This window comes from Tympanuchus pallidicinctus, unplaced genomic scaffold (genome assembly GCF_026119805.1).
Source record: "Tympanuchus pallidicinctus isolate F22 unplaced genomic scaffold, pur_lepc_1.0 scaffold60, whole genome shotgun sequence".
Taxonomy (NCBI): Eukaryota; Metazoa; Chordata; class Aves; order Galliformes; family Phasianidae; genus Tympanuchus; species Tympanuchus pallidicinctus.
Window position 1 is genome coordinate 113,598 of NW_026294781.1, and position 15,274 is coordinate 128,871.

At 53.0% G+C, this 15,274-nt stretch overlaps 3 protein-coding genes across 4 annotated transcripts; 2 read left to right on the top strand and 1 right to left on the bottom strand.

Moving 5' to 3' along the window:
* Window positions 1-1,416: 1,416 nt before the first annotated feature.
* BOLA3 (bolA family member 3) lies at window positions 1,417-2,498 on the top strand. 2 transcript variants are annotated; one of them, XM_052665024.1, is made up of 4 exons: window positions 1,417-1,494; window positions 1,640-1,763; window positions 2,159-2,247; window positions 2,358-2,498. In XM_052665024.1, the coding sequence occupies exons 1-4, from the start codon at window positions 1,462-1,464 to the stop codon at window positions 2,421-2,423; spliced, it is 312 nt and encodes a 103-aa protein (XP_052520984.1). In that variant the 5' UTR covers window positions 1,417-1,461; the 3' UTR covers window positions 2,424-2,498. The 2 variants fall into 2 exon arrangements, with proteins under 2 accessions (XP_052520984.1, XP_052520983.1); XM_052665023.1 differs by having other exon boundaries at window positions 1,433-1,494; window positions 1,607-1,763.
* Window positions 2,499-2,636: 138 nt separating this feature from the next.
* MOB1A (MOB kinase activator 1A) lies at window positions 2,637-8,344 on the bottom strand. The gene is made up of 6 exons (XM_052665022.1): window positions 8,220-8,344; window positions 6,155-6,321; window positions 5,638-5,731; window positions 4,270-4,403; window positions 3,952-4,115; window positions 2,637-3,410 (listed from the first exon to the last, which is right to left on the bottom strand). Exons 1-6 carry the CDS (start codon window positions 8,231-8,233, stop codon window positions 3,333-3,335), a joined length of 651 nt encoding a protein of 216 aa, XP_052520982.1. The 5' UTR covers window positions 8,234-8,344; the 3' UTR covers window positions 2,637-3,332.
* A 263-nt stretch (window positions 8,345-8,607) lies between these two features.
* On the top strand, window positions 8,608-15,086 carry MTHFD2 (methylenetetrahydrofolate dehydrogenase (NADP+ dependent) 2, methenyltetrahydrofolate cyclohydrolase). Its single transcript, XM_052664973.1, has 8 exons — window positions 8,608-8,744; window positions 9,965-10,149; window positions 11,028-11,150; window positions 11,608-11,760; window positions 11,842-11,949; window positions 12,359-12,451; window positions 13,435-13,560; window positions 14,324-15,086. Exons 1-8 carry the CDS (start codon window positions 8,659-8,661, stop codon window positions 14,461-14,463), a joined length of 1,014 nt encoding a protein of 337 aa, XP_052520933.1. The 5' UTR covers window positions 8,608-8,658; the 3' UTR covers window positions 14,464-15,086.
* The last annotated feature ends 188 nt before the right edge of the window (window positions 15,087-15,274 follow it).

Consider the following 15,274-nt stretch of genomic DNA (forward strand, 5'->3'; position numbering starts at 1 on the left):
CATTTTTTTTGGGTTTCATTGGTGCTACTTCTTCCCTTTGGGTTCCCGTGAGCTGAGGGGGCAGCAGCCCCCCGTGCCCCAAACCAGGCAAATACCTCAACCCCGCAGCGCCGCGGCAGCGAAGGCAGTGAAACCGGGGCGAATCTTTCCGAAATCAGGGATCCTTTCGCAGCGGTGTTCGTTCCTACTTTTATTTTTTTTCCTTTCATTGACCCTTTCCGCCCGGGCTTTTCCTCATTTTCGCATCCTTCAGGGATTACAAACTGCCGTAGTTTCAGCCTTGTTTTATTCTGGGAGCGTTTCGCCGGTGGGGTTTTGCACCGCGGCGCAGAGAATGGGAAGGAAAAGGAAACGAGTAGACAAAGCAAACAAGAAAAACGAAACAAAAACCAACGACAAATTAAAACGAAATAAAAAGCGCCATTTCTGTGGGGTTCAGCGCTCGGGATTCGATGGCAGGAGGGTTTGGGGTTGCGTTGCTGTGGGGTTTGGTGGGGTTCGGAGGACGGAGTGGAGGCGGCAGGGGGTCCCCCCAGGGACACACTTGAAGATTCCTTGGCCGGCTCGGGGCTGTGGTTACTTGAAATGAAGTTTTTTTGTTTTTTTTTTTTGTTTTTCCGGGGCGGATCGAGGAGCGGTAGATTTTTCCCATGTCTCAAGGCAATAGGATTAATGTGTATTAAACTGTAGATAACTCCTAGGACAGTAAATTTATGCCGATAATTTTATTTTGTATAATTTTCCCTTTTCTTTCTCCTCTTTTGTGTGTTTCTCGTTTCTTCAAACCCTTTTCCTCCCCCCCACCTCCTCCCTTCAGTGTTTTGGTAAATTTATTTTTTAGGATGCCTAAAAATCGCAAGTATGGACCCCCCCCCCTCCCCCTTTTTCCTCCCCCATGATTTTTTTTTAATTTGTATTTTATTCTAAGTTACACGCGGCCCACCCGGCTGCAAAATGTATTATTCCTGATATCTTTAAAATATTGTGGGTGTTTTAATAAATTTTATATTTATTTTTTGCACTCAAATCGGGGGCCGTTTTCTTTGGCTCTGCTTTCAGACGCGGGGGGATTTGGGGGGGTTGGTTTGGGGCCCACGCTGCGGGGCGGTTCTTGGGGTCGGGATGGGCTCTGCACGGTGGTTTTTTTGGGAGGGGTGAGGCAGGATGAGCCCTCTGGGGCGGATGGAGCAGGATGAGGTCCGGGGGGAAGCGGTGGGACGCGGCGGCGCTGGAGGGGAGGTGAGGCCGCTGTGCGCTGTGGGGATTTGGGAGGGGAGGGAGGTGTGCGTGGGGGGTGGGGGGGGTAGGGGGGGTAGAGGGGGTGGGGGGGGCTGTTGTCCCCTAGGCTTCTCTTGAGACTTCCGGGCCGGCAGGGGGCGCTGTGCCGCGGCGCGGCCTTATGACGTGGCACTCGGCGATTGGCGGGCGGCGGTCATTTCTCTCCTGCAGCTGGCGCGCCCGATGGCCGCGGCGGGGCTGCGGAGCCGCGGGCCGGTGAGTGAGCGACAGAGCCCGAGGCCTTCGTGCCTTCTGCGGCCCTTCCTCCCCGCTCCGGCAGCGTTGAGGCCCCGCGTGGGCCCCGCTGCAACCCCCATCCCCCCTTCAGCCCCCGGAGCGTTTCGCGTCTCTGTGCCCGCAGCTCCTCGTGCCGCGCGGCGCCTGGCGCGGTTTCTCCGCGGGAGCGGACGGGGAGGAGCGCGTGAGCCGCGTCCTGCGCGAGAAATTCCCCCGCGCCTCCGCCATCCGCGTGGTGGACATTTCCGGTAAGGAAAAGGCTTCTGCCCTCCCGAACGGCCGCGCTTATCGTTGAACGGCCTACAAACAGGAGGGGAGTCAACTCTTGGAAAGGGGAGATGACAGCAGGGCAAGGGGAAATGGTTTGAAGTTGAGGGAGGGCAGCTGGAGGTTGGATGTCAGGGGAAGTTCTGTGCTGTGAGAGCGGGAAGGGGCTGGAACAGCTGCCCAGAGGCTGCGATGCCCCGTCCATCCCTGGAGGTGTTGGAGGCCAGGTTGGATGGGGCCCTGGGCAGCCTGGGCTGGTGTGAAATGTGGAGGTTGGTGGCCCTGCGTGTGGCCGGGGGTTGGAGCTCCGTGATCCTCGAGGTCCCTTCCAGCCCTGGCCATTCTGTGGCACTGAGTGGGGCCACGCTCCTTGCAGGCGGCTGCGGGGCCATGTATGAGATCCACATCGAATCGGAGGAGTTCCGGGAGAAGCGGACGGTGCAGCAGCACCAGATGGTGAATCAGGTGAGGGCACACAGAGCTGGGCTGCAAGGCCCTGAATGGGGAGCCCTGCTTTTCAAGGCACCCACCTTTGTGTTGCGGTGGGACTCGGCCCTTATGTTCATCTGTTGCAGGCGCTGAGTGAGGAGATCAAGAGCATGCATGGGCTGCGCATCTTCACCTCCGTGCCCAAATCCTGATGGAGCTGAGCGCTGCAGGAGGGGGTGCAAGGGGGGGCTGCAGGGGGTGACCTGCCCAATAAATGTGTAGCTGCATGAGGAGGCTCCTGGACCAGCGCTGGGGTGGGTTGGGGAGGGACAGTGCTGCTACAGCCCCCACCCAAGGGGAGCTCTGCAAAGAGAATAACGCACCAAGAGTGTAAGCAGGAGGGGGGCACACAGACACGACAGCCATTAGAAAGGAGAGCAGGAAGAAGAAACTTTATTGCCTTGCCAACATGGTCCCTGCCCCTCCCCCTGCCCTCCCCCCTCCCCCAGCTGGGGCAGAAAAGCTGCTCTGCACCCCAAGGGGCAGGCTCCCCTTGCCAGGCACTTTTTTTTTCCCCTCCCCCATCACTGTTGTCATGAAGGGGAGCTTAAGGCTCTTGGCCAAAGTGCATCTAAATCCAAAAAAAGCACTTCCAAAAATAAGCTGTGCCTCTGCTGCCCTTCCCCCATGGGAAGCACGGCTGGACGCAGCCCCAGGACGGCCACGTGGGATCTGAGGAAAGCTTTGCTCCAGCACTGAAAACAGCAGTGTGGCATTTTGGAACTTCGCCTGCACAAAACAAAACAACCTGCTGCAAGCTGCGCGTCTGACTTCCCCACTGCAATTCTTGCCAGACTTGAGTATGTAGTTTAGAAAAAAGTGGACAAAACAGTGCCAGGCATCACAGCTCAGCCACCAGTTACAAGGTGACACAGGCTGCTGCAGCACAGTACAAGCACTGTTTTGCCAAAGGCCTGCGAGACCGAGTGAGGCTGCGCCAGCCAGCACATCATCCGGCTCCTTGGGGCTTGTATTGCTGAGGGTGAAGGGGAGAATGGCTGTGGACAAAGCAGAAAGGAGTGGCCACGACTGGAAGTTGAGTGGGTCCTCCCAGGGAAAGTTTATCTGTCTTTGGAACCCAGCTTCTCAATGAGTTCCTGCAGCGGAGCCAATTCCCGCCTGTCGATCAAGTTGAATTCCTGGTAGGAAAAAAGCAACAGCAGAACTGAATGCACTGCTGAAAGAACCCCTAGGAAATAAAGCCCCAGGTCCAGCCAGCAAGCAGACAGCTGCAGCCACCTCAGCTGTTTCTCTGGAGAAATTCAAGCGTTTCAGGCAAACTGAACTTAGTTGTGTGGCTGAGAAGTGCCAGTGCTCAGCGCAATGGGCTGCCATGCTGTCACAAGATACAGAAAAAATGGGCAAGGGGAGAAAAGCTGCTGTTGCCATCTCAGAAGGAGTTACTGAATTATAACCCCTTCCCCTCTCAGAATCTCTTTGAAGTCTGGTCCTTTTGTTAATAAATAAAAGTAGATAGGGAAATTCAAGCATTTTCAGCCAGCCTGCATAAGTAAACCCCAAACAGTTCATGCATGGAGGGTAAGAGCTGAGCTACTTCCCCCACAGCACTGTTGTAGCCCTTCAGCAAGAAAGCAGGCTTGTAAATTCTAACTCCCCTTAAAAGCAAATGGGAACAAAAAACCCCGGTAGAGGCAGTTGAGCAGCTGTTGTGCACCTCACCTGCACAAAGAAGATAAAGTGCTTGAAGGAGGTGTTGAGGTGTGCCTCCTCCTGCAGCCGCATGACGGAGTCGAAGTGCTGGTGGTAAATGTGGGCATAGACACGGAAGAGTCGCTTCAGGATGGTCTTGGCCACAGACATGAAGTTCTTGGGAAAAGGGACACCTGAAGAGCACGGGCAAGCTTCAGTTTGGTGACAAGTGTTTATGAAACAACAAAACAAACCACCAAGACTTGAATACAAATCACTGAGACTTTGTGGTGGCACTGAGGCTTGGTGCTGGACACAAGGCACGCCGTGCTGCGCCACTGCAATTACCGATCTTTGAAGGGAAGAGGGTTTCGTCATCCAGCTGATCCTGAACCCACGTCATCAAGTAATCAATGTACTTTGGAGCCGAGCACTTAATTGGCTTCTTTATGTTGGTACCGTCTGCCCAGTGGTACTCATATCTGTAGGGTGAAAGAAAATATACATTCCTTGGCCTAATGGGGAAAGAAGCAGCATTTTCAGGTCCTGTTCTGGCCACTGGGCCCCACAGCTTCCTCCTTATCGTGGCAAGGAATGACTTTGCAAAACAAATATTCTGTGTGGTGCTTTGCCTTGATGTCTGAGCTCCTCGAGCCCAATGCAGCAGCTCGGGGTCACATCTCCATCCCAACAACTGCAGCAACAGCCACCAGGGTTCAACCCTCAAAAGTGACGCTCAGCTTTGCCACAACCTCCTGTGACATCCACTTAAAGCGAGACAAAAATTGGCTGAAGGGGAAGGGAGGGAGGCAACCCCCCACCTCCTGAGTTACTGCACATATGGCCTTCAGCCACCAGCCACGAATTCAGCTCTCCCTCAGAAGTGCCCCCCAGCACGTGGGGGACTTTCCAAAGACCATCCAGAGGCCCCACGTCTGCCTTCTGAAAACCACCCTCTCAAAGTGACGTGTGCTTATCGGTCTCACAGCTCCCCAGAACTGGGACAGACGTCAACCCCGAGCAGCAAGGAACTTCCTCAGCAATCTTTTGTACAATCCCTACAGAGAGGGGGAGAAAATTACGTTTCGGCTGTTGTTTCTCAACAAGCAACAAGTGAAAATGAAGAGTGTGCTTCAAACAGGAAGCCCTTACAGGAAGCGTCCCCAGATATAGAAACAGGAACTCGCAATCTAAATGCTCCTGGTTAGAAAAGCAGGGCAGGATTCTACACAGCACTGCAAATACTGCTCCCCAGCCAGCCCCTGTGCCCCGCTCTGTTTTCTCCTTCCATGGTGCCTCAGCCTTCTCCTACAAATCCCCTGCTCTCTCCAGCAATCTGATCTCAGCGCCTGCTGGGTTCCTCCTCTCTCACCTCCTGCCCCATTAGCAGCTGTGGTTTTAGAACTGCATGCACTCAAAAACCACGCAATGGCCTCTCCGACTGAGACACGGCTAAATGCTGACAGCAAGATCTGCCACTTCCACGTCAGGTTAAATCTCTCAATTTTCCTTCAAATTAATCTGCTCCTGGTACCACACAGCCTCCCTAACAGCCCACAGGGCTTCAGACACAGGTGAGTGACTGCAGGAGCACAGTGCTGTACCCAAGCCCATCCACATACATCCCATCCTCTTCAGCTTTTGGACACGCTTCAGAAACCATCCAGCCATTTCCCCAGCACAAACTGCAGCTGTAGGCCACCACAAACTTCTTACCTTGGTCCAGCAGACATGACTGGACAGCTTGCCTCTGTGCAAAACTCTGTGATGGTCCCATACAGCATATTGATTTGGTTGAAGAAATCCACCGCTGGAAAGGAAACACACCAAATGATTCCAGTTGCAGCTCGTAAAAAACTGCTTTAGGTTCCACACACCTTAATTCCAAATGTCAGCCCTCGGGTCTTACTCCCAGCTCCAAAAACAGCCACTCACAAATGTAATTGCCTTTACAAGTCTGAACTCAAGAAAATGCACTCAGAAACAACTGCATGTATTTGCTTCTCACTTTTTGCATATTTCCAGAGCACAGCACTGCTCTGACACACAAATGGTCAGCATGTCCCAGCTTTTACTGCCCTTTTATCCTTACTCATTTAAAGAGAATACAGCTGGAATGGGAATTTCATTTCGGGAGATTTTCTGTTTGCTTCTTTTAAGGATGAAAAGCAGAGATCTGTGTCCTTCCACTCCACTTCCACACACTGGTGGATCTCTGTCTCCCAGGACTTACTGTTCACTGCAATCCACTCATTAAGGTCCTCTCCCTCTGGCAGCATAACTGCTTGCCTGAGGTTGCCACTCCCAAGAGTGGCTTCTGCGTGTTTCAGGAGCTCATACTGGTGGGAGCCTTCAGGAATATTCTTCTTGGGCTTGAATGTTTTCGAAGAACGACTCCCACTGAGAAAACAAAGAGAAACACTTCCAGTGAGCAGCAATCCCTTCTCAGAAGCGTTTCCCTCCCGCTGCAGCATCACCCATTGCTCTTTGCCACTTGGCAGGCCCAGCTGCGATGACACCAGACCTTTTTTCCTCCACCATCAGGGTAACAGAGCTACATGTGAGCGTTTCTGACAGCCACGTGCACGCTTCCCTTTTCCAATCACAAGGAGCATTTGGTGCAAAGGCTCAAAGACAGACCAGCGATGGCTGCATTCAGTCACACTGCGGATAAGCCAATGTAACTCCAATGAGGAACAAAACTACTGGCTGACTTAACAGGGCGAAGGCACGCTGTGTAGGAAACAACCTGCTCAGGATAGCAGCTTAACACACTCCAGCTCTAAAACACACATCTCTATTGCAGCTTTAACTCTCCCAGTCAACCAACAGTCATACAACTGCATTGTTCCACCGCCCTGTAACAGGGCAAGCAGTGCTCAGAGGAATACCAGTGTCAGAGCTCATTATTGGCTTTATACCCACGCACAAAAACCAACGCTGCCAAGAGATGACGGCATTTTTATGCCTCCAAACCACAAAACATTAACTTTCGGACTCCCAGTTCGCACAGCTCACAGCCACCACATTCTGTGCTGGCTCTGATGTGGGGTTGTGAGAGCCAAAGCACCGCTGGGGGTTACACGCATTTCCTGGCACTGCTGGCTTGCTGCCCACCTCCCCCCATTGCACACAGCCGGATGCGCTCAGCCTGCACACATCTGGCGTCAGCTTCCTGATGCAGCGCTGCAGCACAGCCCCATGGCTTTGCACACTGTTTATGTGCAGTGGGAATAAAAGATCCTTCGATCCAACTTGCTCTTCAGCCCAGCCACCGCCTCCTGCTGTACTGCAGGAGGGAGCACAGGGCCCAGCACAGTGCTGATACTGGACAGAGGGTCCCAACATATCACTGAGAACAGAATGAGGCTCCTCAGCCCCTTCTCACACCTCAAGACGTTGTTGCTCCTTCTGACACCTTTAAGGGCTAGAATTGCACGAGCGTTCACATCTCCCACACAGATACATAACAGCCCATCCATACAGCTGCTTACAGATGCACTCTTACAGTAGACAGCCAAGCCAACGCCATTCCCACTGCAGCCAGGTCAAACCCAACTGCCCTGAGGGCACCATGCACACAGCTGGGGACACCACCTCCACCAGAGCCCCCGGCCTGCCCAGCTTTGAGCCCCACATCCACAGCACAAAGGCCTCCTCCTCGCCCTCCCCTCTGTCTCCCCCCCTCAGCTCCCCAAGCCTGAAAGGATGAGGCCCCCAGAATCACAGAATGGCCAGGGTTGGAAGGGGCTTCAAGGATCATGAAGCTCCAACCCCCTGCCACACGTAGGGCCACCAACCTCCACATTTCACAGCAGCCCAGGCTGCCCAGGGCCCCATCCAACCTGGCCTTGAACACCTCCAGGGATGGACGGGGCATCACAGCCTTTCTGGCAGCTGTTCCAGCACCTCACCACTCTCACAGCAAAGAACTTCCCCCTGACATCCAACCTCAATCTCTCCTCCCTCAACTTCAAACCATTTCCCCTTGTCCTGCTGTTATTTACCCCTCTCTTCCCCTCCAAAGCCTTCCCCCAGCACCGCCCCACAACAGATGAACCCCTCCAGCCCCTCTGCACGTCCCCAGCTCTTCGTCCCCCCCAACCGTACCCCCCTCCTCCCCCAGTCTCTCAACAGGCCCCACTCGACGCCCTCAGGCCTCCCCTAACGGACCGAGCCCAGAAGGCCGCTCCTCTCCCCGCAACCCTCACGCACAGCCCCCCCCAAAGCCCTCATGGCCCGCACCCAGCCGTGCCGCGAGGCCTCTCCCCTCGGCACCGCGACCCCCGCCCACTCACAAGAGGAAGCTCATGGCGGAGCGGCACGGCCCGAGGCAGAGTGCCGCCGGCAGCCGCAGCTCCCGCCCCAGCCTCCAGCTCTCGCGAGAGCCGGATCAGGGGGCGTGGCCTCAAGCGGCACTATCTCTATGGCAACAAGTGTAACCTCGCCCCGCCCTTTCCCGCCGCGGCCCCTCATGCTCGCCAGGCCCAGCCAATGGGCGCAGCTGTGCCCAATTACGGCGGGAAGCTCCGCCCCCTTCCCCAACTTACTCACCCTTCCGCCCCGCCCTCTTCCTGTCTTCCGCCACTCACAGCCCAACCTCTCGTCGCTCGCCGTCTCGATTGGCTTCTGCTGCCAGCAGGAGGCGGATCCCGGATGCTATATAACCGGCCGGCGGCGCGGCGCGGCGCTTAATTGTAGTCGTGTGTTTTCTGTTCTTCTTGTCCCGCTGTCGCCATGGCAACCGCTCTCTGCCCGCTCCGAGCCCTCGGCCAGACCGCGCTCCGGCCCCGCGCCCGCCGCCTGCACCTCAGCGCACCCAGGTAGGGCATGGCTCAGCCCCGCTTACGGCACCGCTGCCATCGGAATGAATGGAGCGGACCCCCAGCGGCCGTACCGCGCGCTGCAGGCTGATGAAATCCCGCTGTCGCCTTGCGTGGGGCCGGGGGGGGTGAGAGGTGCGGGGGTCGGAACAGGAGCTGGGGTCAGAAAACTGTTCTCCAAGGGATGCCTGACCGCTGAGCCGCCGCGGCGTGTCGTTGCGATGCGTTTTGCTCGCAGGTTGCTTCAGCGCCGGAGGCGGCACCGCTAACGGGGCTGCGGGGCAGCGGCTCCGTCCACTCTGAGATGGGGCAGAACGGCGGGGTTGAGCACCGGCCGGGGCCATACGGAAAGGGGGGCGGTGCTGCGGAGAAGTCCGCAGGTGAATCTGGCGGATGTGAAACCCTCCGGGAGCGATTCTGTGATAAGAACGGCGTTGAGATGTGAGCGATCGTCAGAACCCGAAGGGGGAGCGGACGGGAGCGGCTCCGTGCACACAGCGTGTCCAATTGCCTGGAATGCGTTGGCAGAACCTCTGCTACCGATTTAGACCAGAAATGCAGGCGAGGAGCTGCTGTGACACGTTCCAGATGGGCGGATGCCTTCCTCGGCTTCAGCTGAGCGTTGGGATCCTTCGATAGGATTGAAATCCTATATCCCCTATCAGGCTTTGTCACCCTGCAGAGATGAGCAAAGCAGTGAGGTTGGAGCTCAGACTGCGCTTGGAGGACTGGGATCGCCTTTCTGGGATGCTGCCGGGGGATGGCTGTGCACGGCAGCTGTGCCTCCTGCAGCCTCGAGATGGGCTGGAATTGTTCAGCACTTCCAGCAGCGCAAACTCCACTTACATGGGATGAGTTTTGCCTCGCAGAGCAAAGCTGCCGTGCTTTAGAAGGGGCAGGGAGACTGACTGCACCAAAGGGAAGCTGGCAGTGTGGCATATGTGCCAACAACACACACGTGGGCTCCTGAACTCACTGAGTGCTTCCTCAGGCTGCAGGAATTGCTCTGTTCCTCCTCCGGCAGTAGGGCTACAGACTGGAATATATTACTTAACATAATGGGCACAAAAAGAAAGCAGGTTTACAGATGAAGGCTTGTACTGAGCTCAGATGAAAGAACTGCGTTTCCCCCGTCTTGTCTCTGTTTGCTGTGCTGATGTTGCACGAAACTTGGATGTGTTGGCCCTAACACTGCTGTGGTGATACTTCTCATACTGCAGAGATGATGCTGTTGTGATTTCTGGAAGGAAGCTGGCCCGGCAGATCAGACAAGAAGCCCGGCATGAAGTTGAACAGTGGGTAGCAGCTGGGAACAAGAGACCTCACCTCAGCGTGGTTCTGGTTGGTGAAAATCCTGCAAGTCACTCCTATGTGTTGAACAAAACCAAAGCGGCTGCTGATGTGGGTAAGTCTTGTGCTCTGCTCTGAAAAACTGGAGCAGAAAAACTCAGACAAACTGCTGCTTGTTGGCTTTTGCTGGGAGTCCTCTGCTGGATACTGCGGGAACTTTTAGGATGCATCCACCCAGCAGCTTTTTGCTGCATGAGCTTAGTGCAGAGTTTGCTCTGTCTGCATTGGCTGCCTTCCTAGTAGCTCTGCGATGCTGTTAATAGGCACAGCTCACACGTGCATTATGCTGCTTGAAACCTCCAGGGCAACGTCAGGCTCTGCAGCTTGGATTTGTGGCCTTGGTGGGCCGATGTAAAGCACCAGCAGGGCTTTGATTTGCCTTCTTTTAATCGCCTGTTCAAGATGTGTTCATCATTCAGCGCAGTCTTGTTGTGCTGTGACACTTTCGGTCTTGCAAGCTGAGATCCTACTTGGTTTCCCAAGTGTGCTTCTGGGGAAAATGTATTGAGAAAGATATGGTTTAATTCCACACTGGATTCTGTGCTGCTAAAACCTTCTTTGGAGCTGAGATTTCACTCTGACATCCTTTTCCAGCTGAAGTGAAAAGGTCCACAGGAGGTAAAATTGCATTTGCATCATAACATGTTTCTGTGTGGTTCCTCCAAGCCCTCCACACTTTTGGAGGATGTCTGTTTTCAACTGGTCTTTCCCAGGGATGGCTGCACAGACAAATGGTTTTTAATCATGACTTGCAAGATGTGTGAAAGTCTGCAGCCTGGAAGGCAGCCACTGTTGTGTGAAGCATGCGATCCTTGATGTGCCCATATCAGATTCTGTGTAGAATTTAAACCAGGCAGCTCAAATTAGCATGGATCAGGGAAGCTGCTGTCCCACTTGTGTACGTGCCACTCTCTAATGCAGCACTTTGCACAGGAATCAGCAGTGAAACAATCCTCAAGCCAGCTTCAATTACTGAGGAGGAGCTACTGGATTTGATCAGCAAACTGAATAACGATGCCAACGTGGATGGCCTGTTAGTGCAGCTTCCTTTACCTGGTGAGTAGCTGGGTCTCAACCTGCTTCATTTTTTGCATTAGGCTGTTATGAGTTTAGATGCCAGAAGGAGTTGTAGCTCAGGAGTCCTCCTGTGACGTGACAAGTGGCACTGTGCCACGGTGCAAGCTTAAAGATAACACTGCTCCATCATACAGTGCCTGTAAGTTGCTGGGGGCAGTGGAAATCTGATCTTTGTTGGTGGTATCAGCTTCATGCACCAGGAGCTCGAATTTGGCAGTAAAGCTGCAGCTGTCTAAAAATATCCATGCTCCATTAGCAGCAGTGTAGTCCCTAAGTGGTCCCAGTCCCCTTCTGCTGGGAGCTGTTAGCCTTGAGCGTGCTGGAAGCTTGGAATAGCTTCAAACCCCCAAACTGTAATGATTCTGAGGGACTGGTGCAGCAAATCAGGTTTTTTGGCTGATGCTTTGCTTTTTTTTCTTTTCTTTCTCTTTTCCAGAACACATTGATGAGCGGAAGATTTGCAATGCTGTGACTCCAGACAAAGATGTTGATGGCTTTCATGTGATAAACGTGGGGCGCATGTGCCTTGACCAGTACTCCATGCTGCCAGCCACCCCGTGGGGGGTGTGGGAGATCATAAAGAGAACAGGTGAGCCGCTGCAATATTTGGCTGCTGTTTGCTCCAGCTCCAGCTTGTATTTGTCTTAAGACTCTGTTTTGTCTATTTCAGGCATCCCAACGTTGGGGAAGAACGTGGTGGTGGCTGGCCGGTCGAAGAATGTGGGGATGCCCATTGCCATGTTGCTGCACACAGATGGCAGGCACGAGCGCCCAGGAGGTAGGAGCTTGTTGGTCTCAGAGCCTGTGTACCAGGCAGCTGTGGGAGGAAGCCCTCCACCTGTCCCACAATCCTTCCTAGGCTCTTAAACCAGCCCCAGGTGTGCTGTGGTGGAGGCTGGGGAGTTAACTCTGCACACAGGCAATCAGAGCCTTCTTCAGTTAGTCGTTCTTCACCAGATCTGGGTTCTGTGCTACTAAAACCTTCTTTGGAGCTGAGATTTCAGCCTGGTATCCCTTCCCAGCTGAAGTGAAAAGGTCCACAGAAGGTGCTGACTTTGTAGGCAGCTCCCAGTGGTTTGTCATCAAGCTCTTGTGTTTCTGGTACTTTCCCGGGTGATCTTGAAGGTGGAGGGTTAGAGAAGTTGCCATGCATGTGAGTAAAATGCTTCATGTAACCCCTCTTGCAGGTGATGCCACAGTCACAATATCACACCGCTACACTCCCAAGGAGCAGCTGAAACAACACACGATCCGTGCTGACATCGTGGTAGCAGCAGCAGGTAAGACTGAACTGCCAGTGCAGGCGATGTGCGCAGAGGCAGTGCAGCTTGTGTGTTGTTTCTGGTGGGAATCTCTCCTTGCAGGAGATAGGTCCTGTTGGTACGTGTCCCAAGGGCTCTGAAACAGCTGTGGCAGCATAGGAGAATCTGGCACCCTTTTAACTGCTGCAGGCAAGGGTGGGCTGTTTGAAACAGGCAGTTAATCCTGTGATAAAGCCTAGGACAAACTAATAGAACTATTTGTAGCTCTTGGAAATGCAAAATGACACCTGGCAGGAGGACTTGATGTGCTAGCAAGCACCTGATAAGACCTAGAGAGCAGCTAACAAAGGCTGTTATACAGCCTGTTATAAGTACAGACGTTCCGTGCTTATGGGGAGAGAAAAATACTGAGACAGCATCTACTTACAGGAGATGTTGAAAGTGCTGAAGGACATTTGCAGTCCCTCTTCAGAGCACAAGAGGCCCCACATGTATGCGTGCTCTTCTCTGGGCAGTGCCCTTGGCGTGGGGATAGCTCATTAGCAGGAGAATTGAGCTGATTTGGGGTGTCCTTGCCTGGCAACAGAAGCTTGGTGAGAGAGAAATGTGGGTTAGAATAGAAATTGGGCATAAGAAGACATAAGGTACAGGTAGGATTAGAAGTGGTGTCAGTGGTGAAGGCAGCACTGTGTAACCATAGACATTAAGATTTCAAATTGGAGAGCACTTTGGCTGCAGCTTCTTTGCCAGACCTCTTTCTGGAAGTGGATTCCAGTTCTTTTTATTCAGAGGTTATAAATAAATCACTCAAACCCCTGATTTCTGGGTGAGCTGAACATCCCAAGGAGTAGTTCTGGATTTATCTGTGACAAATGCATTGGTGAGGCAGGAAAAAAGCCCAGGTGGGTCAAAACACACTGGGCTGTGCAGTGAGATGGGGGTGATGGGGGACAGGGAGCTGCTTAGCACCACTGTGAGCTCATGGGTCTGTTCTGTTGCAGGTATTCCTAATCTGATCACAGCTGATATGATCAAAGAAGGAGCTGCAGTTATCGATGTGGGGATAACTAGAGTGCAGGATCCTATCACTGCCAAATCAAGGCTGGTTGGCGATGTGGATTTTGAAGGTAAAAAGGCTCTGACATCTCATACTTAGAGCATTCAACATCTAGCTGAGAAGTGGGGAGAAAGTCCTGGTTCACGCAGTGGAGCAGATGATACCAATCCTGAAGCTCTCTTTCTTTTGCATTCAGTTTTATACGAGTACAAGGGAGCTTTCCTGGAATATGCCATAGGGACATATAGAGGAGACTGACTCTAAATCTGAGGCAGCTGGGGTGCTTTGCCTCTACTCCAGTTTATAATCCACACTCCTGCTTTTAAATTCTGCCCCCAGGCAAACCAAAATCATGCAGAGCTTCCCTTTTGGCTTGCTGTTTCCTGGCCTTGCTCACCACTTAGCTGCAGCAGTGCCCAAGGAAGCCCCACGTGTCCATGTGCCCAGCAAAGTGTACTGGAACCTTCTGCAAGAAAAGGGGCAAACTCTCACTGTTATTTCATTGGAGCTCTTCTCAAGAGCATGCATCAGGCCTGAATCTGGTCTCATACTCAGTATGTGTTGCATAAATCTGCCTATTTAGACCTTGCTTTTTCCCCAGTGTGGGCTCTGATGTGAGCTTGGGGATGGTTAGAATACGGTGTGCTCTGTGCTGCCCTGGCCGAAGGGGGCAAACATCTAAATTAAGAGACTAATATATATGTATTTTTAAACTAATAGTCATGAAGGAATTCAATAATATTAGGTTGGCTATGGTTGTATGCTGACCAGCTGGCTTGATAAGCCCTACTGCACTTGACTTGCGTGGTGAACTCTCTCTGTCCTTCCTGCAGGGGTGAAGAAGAAAGCCAGTTACATCACTCCTGTCCCTGGGGGAGTTGGGCCCATGACAGTTGCCATGCTGATGAAGAACACCATCATTGCTGCCAAAAAGCTGTTGAAACCCAAAGCACTGGAAGCCTTAACTGCTTAACACAGGACTCTCTTTTTAGCTCTGAAAACAACATTCCAAGATGACTCCTAGACAGGCCGATAGAAAATGCAATACTTTATTTATTGTACAGAGGTGGTATTTACTATTCTGAGGTCATAGGTATTTATTTGAAGCTGAAGCATATGCGGATTAGCTGTAATAAGGCATATGCACCTACACTCCTGGCCTTCTAGCACAGCTGCTTTTTAAACCAGCACTTCTCTAGTGGAGCCAGCCTTGCAGACTGTGTTGTTCTGGTAGGGACTGGGCAGCAGGGGAGACCCTCTGGGTGTGCAGAGCTTGCTGCAGTGTTAGCAGGCCTGGGCGCAGTGGAGTGGATTGTGCTCCACAGTGCAAAAAGAACGGCCTTCGTGGTTCTGTTCTCACAGATGCTCAGTCAGCTCAGACTTTGCTCTGAAGCGTTTAACTCTGTGATGGGTGTTCAGTTGGAGTTGAGCTCTTCTGTAGAAGCAGCGACTGGAAGAAGCCGTGTTCTCAGCCTGGCTGGGGCTCTGGGCAGTGGCAGAGCTGATGTACCATGTTCATCGTGTGCAGCTAAGCTTTTTTGTTTGTTCCTGTTTGTATGGTGACTTTTAAAAGCTTTTTCTTCAACCAAAGAGCAATGGAGGACGGTTGGTGTGTCTGTATTGGGTACATGGGGAGCTTCCTGGACTGTAGCATGAAGGGAGGAAGGACTGAGTGGGGTTGACTCTGAATAAAGCAGGAATGAATGGGGTTAGGGGAATGCTGCTTGATTCCTGGAATCACTGCTCAGCAAGTTCTGTAGTTCCCTGATAAGTTCCCACACTTG

What these genes read in the sequence shown, in the direction of transcription:
- BOLA3 (XM_052665023.1), top strand. Translation starts at nt 1,462, where the DNA reads ATGGCCGCGGCGGGGCTGCGGAGCCGCGGGCCG. An exon ending in GGCTGCGGAGCCGCGGGCCG is followed by an intron (nt 1,495 to 1,606) that starts GTGAGTGAGCGA and finishes TCCCCCCTTCAG; the next exon opens with CCCCCGGAGCGTTTCGCGTC. An exon ending in CCGCGTGGTGGACATTTCCG is followed by an intron (nt 1,764 to 2,158) that starts GTAAGGAAAAGG and finishes CGCTCCTTGCAG; the next exon opens with GCGGCTGCGGGGCCATGTAT.
- MOB1A (XM_052665022.1), bottom strand. An exon ending in GTCATGTCTGCTGGACCAAG is followed by an intron (nt 4,404 to 5,637) that starts GTAAGAAGTTTG and finishes TTCACCCTACAG; the next exon opens with ATATGAGTACCACTGGGCAG. An exon ending in ACTTTATCTTCTTTGTGCAG is followed by an intron (nt 3,411 to 3,951) that starts GTGAGGTGCACA and finishes TTTTCCTACCAG; the next exon opens with GAATTCAACTTGATCGACAG.
- MTHFD2 (XM_052664973.1), top strand. Translation starts at nt 8,659, where the DNA reads ATGGCAACCGCTCTCTGCCCGCTCCGAGCCCTCGGCCAGACCGCGCTC. An exon ending in GGAGATCATAAAGAGAACAG is followed by an intron (nt 11,761 to 11,841) that starts GTGAGCCGCTGC and finishes TGTCTATTTCAG; the next exon opens with GCATCCCAACGTTGGGGAAG. An exon ending in TGGCGATGTGGATTTTGAAG is followed by an intron (nt 13,561 to 14,323) that starts GTAAAAAGGCTC and finishes TCCTTCCTGCAG; the next exon opens with GGGTGAAGAAGAAAGCCAGT.